The sequence below is a fragment of the Procambarus clarkii genome, chromosome 26 (genome assembly GCF_040958095.1).
Source record: "Procambarus clarkii isolate CNS0578487 chromosome 26, FALCON_Pclarkii_2.0, whole genome shotgun sequence".
In the NCBI taxonomy this organism is placed as follows: Eukaryota; Metazoa; Arthropoda; class Malacostraca; order Decapoda; family Cambaridae; genus Procambarus; species Procambarus clarkii.
The window spans coordinates 45,809,407-45,812,595 of record NC_091175.1 but is presented as its reverse complement, the minus strand read 5'-3'; the positions used below and the strand labels follow the sequence as shown (position 1 = coordinate 45,812,595).

At 38.2% G+C, this 3,189-nt stretch overlaps 1 protein-coding gene across 1 annotated transcript; it reads left to right on the top strand.

Moving 5' to 3' along the window:
• Positions 1-561: 561 nt before the first annotated feature.
• On the top strand, positions 562-1,689 carry LOC138368978 (zinc finger protein 211-like). The gene is made up of 2 exons (XM_069331710.1): positions 562-715; positions 1,334-1,689. Exons 1-2 carry the CDS (start codon positions 562-564, stop codon positions 1,687-1,689), a joined length of 510 nt encoding a protein of 169 aa, XP_069187811.1.
• Positions 1,690-3,189: the final 1,500 nt, after the last annotated feature.

Sequence of the window (3,189 nt, the reverse complement as noted above, 5' to 3'; positions counted from 1 at the left end):
GCTTAGGTGATGAGAGGGTAAACAACCGCCACCATTTTAGCAGCATCCGCCGGTGATGTCCAGCACGAGCATTAAGGGAAAACCTTGACACAAACTGCACCTATCATATAGAAGAAGCACCACCATTGACCGCCAAGTGCTCACATCAAGTCTAACTCTAAGAAACAACACTCAATCCTTGACGCTTCTCCCAACATCCGGGGGAGAAAACCTTCCTCACAAACTGCACCTGTCATAAAGAAGATGAAGACTCACCAGTGTCCACAGTGTCCAAAGGTATTCACCCGTCCTGGAGATGTGAAACGTCACATGTTAGTGCATTCAGGTGATAAACCTCATGAGTGTCCAGAGTGTGGGAAGAGATTCAGTCTGCGTGGAAATATGAAGACTCACATGTTAGTGCATTCAGATGATAAACCTCATGAATGTCCAGAGTGTGGGAAGAGATTCAGTCAGCATGGACATATGAAGACTCACAGGATGGTACATGCGGATGAGAGACCTTTTCAATGTGCTGAGTGTGGCAAAAAATTTAGAGTACGTGGAACTATAACAAGGCACATGTTAGTGCATTCAGGTGACAAGCCTCATGAATGTCCAGAGTGTAAGAAGAAGTTCAGTCGTCTTGGAAGTATGAAGACTCACATGTTAGTGCATTCAGGCGACAAACCTCATGAACGTCCAGAGTGTGGGAAGAGATTCAGTCGTCTTGGAAGTATGAAGATTCACCGGAAGGTGCATGCTAATGAGAGACCTTTTCAATGTGCCGAGTGTGGCAAAAAATTTAGAGAACGTGGAAAAATAATAAGGCACATGTTAGTGCATTCAGGTGACAAACCTCATGAATGTCCAGAGTGTGGGAAGAAATTCAGTCTACGTCGAAGTATGACGACTCACATGTTAGTGCATTCAGGTGACAAACCTCATGAGTGTCCAGAGTGTGGGAAGAGATTCAGTGAGCGTGGAAATATGAAGCGTCACATGATGGTGCATGCGGATGAGAAACCTTTTCAATGTGCCGAGTGTGGCAAAAAATTTAGAGAACGTGGAAAAATAATAAGGCACATGTTAGTGCATTCAGGTGACAAACCTCATGAATGTCCAGAGTGTGGGAAGAAATTCAGTCTACGTCGAAGTATGACGACTCACATGTTAGTGCATTCAGGTGACAAACCTCATGAGTGTCCAGAGTGTGGGAAGAGATTCAGTCAGCATGGACATATGAAGACTCACAGGATGGTACATGCGGATGAGAGACCTTTTCAATGTGCCGAGTGTGGCAAAAAATTTAGAGTACGTGGAACTATAATAAGGCACATGTTAGTGCATTCAGGTGACAAGCCTCATGAATGTCCAGAGTGTAGGAAGAAGTTCAGTCGTCTTGGAAGTATGAAGACTCACATGTTAGTGCATTCAGGTGACAAACCTCATGAATGTCCAGAGTGTGGGAAGAGATTCAGTCGTCTTGGAAGTATGAAGATTCACCGGAAGGTGCATGCTAATGAGAGACCTTTTCAATGTGCCGAGTGTGGCAAAAAAATTAGAGTACGTGGAAAAATAATAAGCCACATGTTAGTGCATTCAGGTGACAAGCCTCTGGAGTGTCCAGAGTGTGGGAAGAGATTCAGTCGTCTTGGTGATATGAAGAAGCACAAAATGATACATGCAGATAATAGGCTAAACACTTAAAGTGTGGAAGGTAATTAAGAGAATGTTGAATGATAATGTGGCACATATAGGTATACTAACTTAACTTTAATCTAACAGTGTGCTATCACAATGTCAGTTGGATGTTCTTCAAAGGTAATTCAATTTTGTTTGAGAAATGCACTTCACCATGAAAGGTAAAGATAAAGATATTTTATTATATTATTCTTTTATGAAAGTTAGATGACCAAGCAAGAACTAGAGAAGCTGACACTATAGGAAAATTCAAAATTGCTTATAAGTATAGAAATATCTCTTTAGTTTAGCAAAGATAAATCAAAGCTTTAAATGTTTTTCTTCATATTTATGTAAATAATAATGTGCTTTCTGTTTTTGTTCTCTGTGAAAATTTATTTAAAATGTAATATACTCTGTAGCTAAGTTATGGACATTTTTGTTGTAATATTATTTAGCATTGGTGCTGGTGAAGAAGACAGTCTGAGACGTACTTAAGATGAGACCATTTGATTGATAGGGAAATGTAGGTTAATCAAGGAATTTTCTCATCAGATTCATATGCAAACTGATGTCTATTTTATATTTTTTGTTTAGACATATTTATGAATAATACTCTTGATTATAAATATTTCACCAAAGAGTTTATTGAAGGCAGATTGGCATTTATAACTGTCAGTCAAGTTAATATGAAATTTAAATTTATATTACTCTAGAAATTTACATCACTCTAAATTTTCCAGAAATTTATATTACTCTAGCCTAACTTTATCAGTTATGCTGTAATTGTCTTGGAATAATATTTTACCCGATTTACCTGAGGGCCACTAACCCTAGTGGCCTGAATAAAAACGGGAAGCTTGCAGCTTGTTGAAGGTTCCCTTCCCCTCCCCCATTTTCCTTGATTTTTTCCTGGTATATTTTGAAATTCAGCACATTTTGGCAGTTATGGCGTTGGTGGGTAGTCGGTTCCATCGATCAATAACCCTGTGGGTGAAAAAGCCTGTTTCAAAATTATATTAACTTGATTAGCAATAATATTATTCTGATTCGTATAATCCTCTGTCAATTATATTATCCAAACTGGCAATTATATTAAGATGATTGTGAATTACATAAACCATACTGGCAATTATATTAGCATGACTGTCAATTTATATCAAACATATATTTATTTATGTTGTGGTGCGCATGGGTTCTATTACATCTATCAAGGGAGAGTTTCAGATCAGGATTAGCATTTAGGAACAAAGTTTTGTACATGTAAATAGCACAAGAGAATGTGTAGAGTGAGTGTATATTTAGCATGTTCAGAGATTTAAACAGAGACTTTGTGTTGTTTGAAGACAGTTTTATTGTTCTGATAGCAGATTTTTATTGGGTGGTGATGAGCATCAGGTAATTTGCAGTGGATGAATGAACCCCATGCACAGATACCATATGTTCACATACCAACCCTAATTTTCAAAGAAAACTCTAGATTTTTAGCTCCAGCCATTTCATTGCTCTACAACAAATCATTTGAAC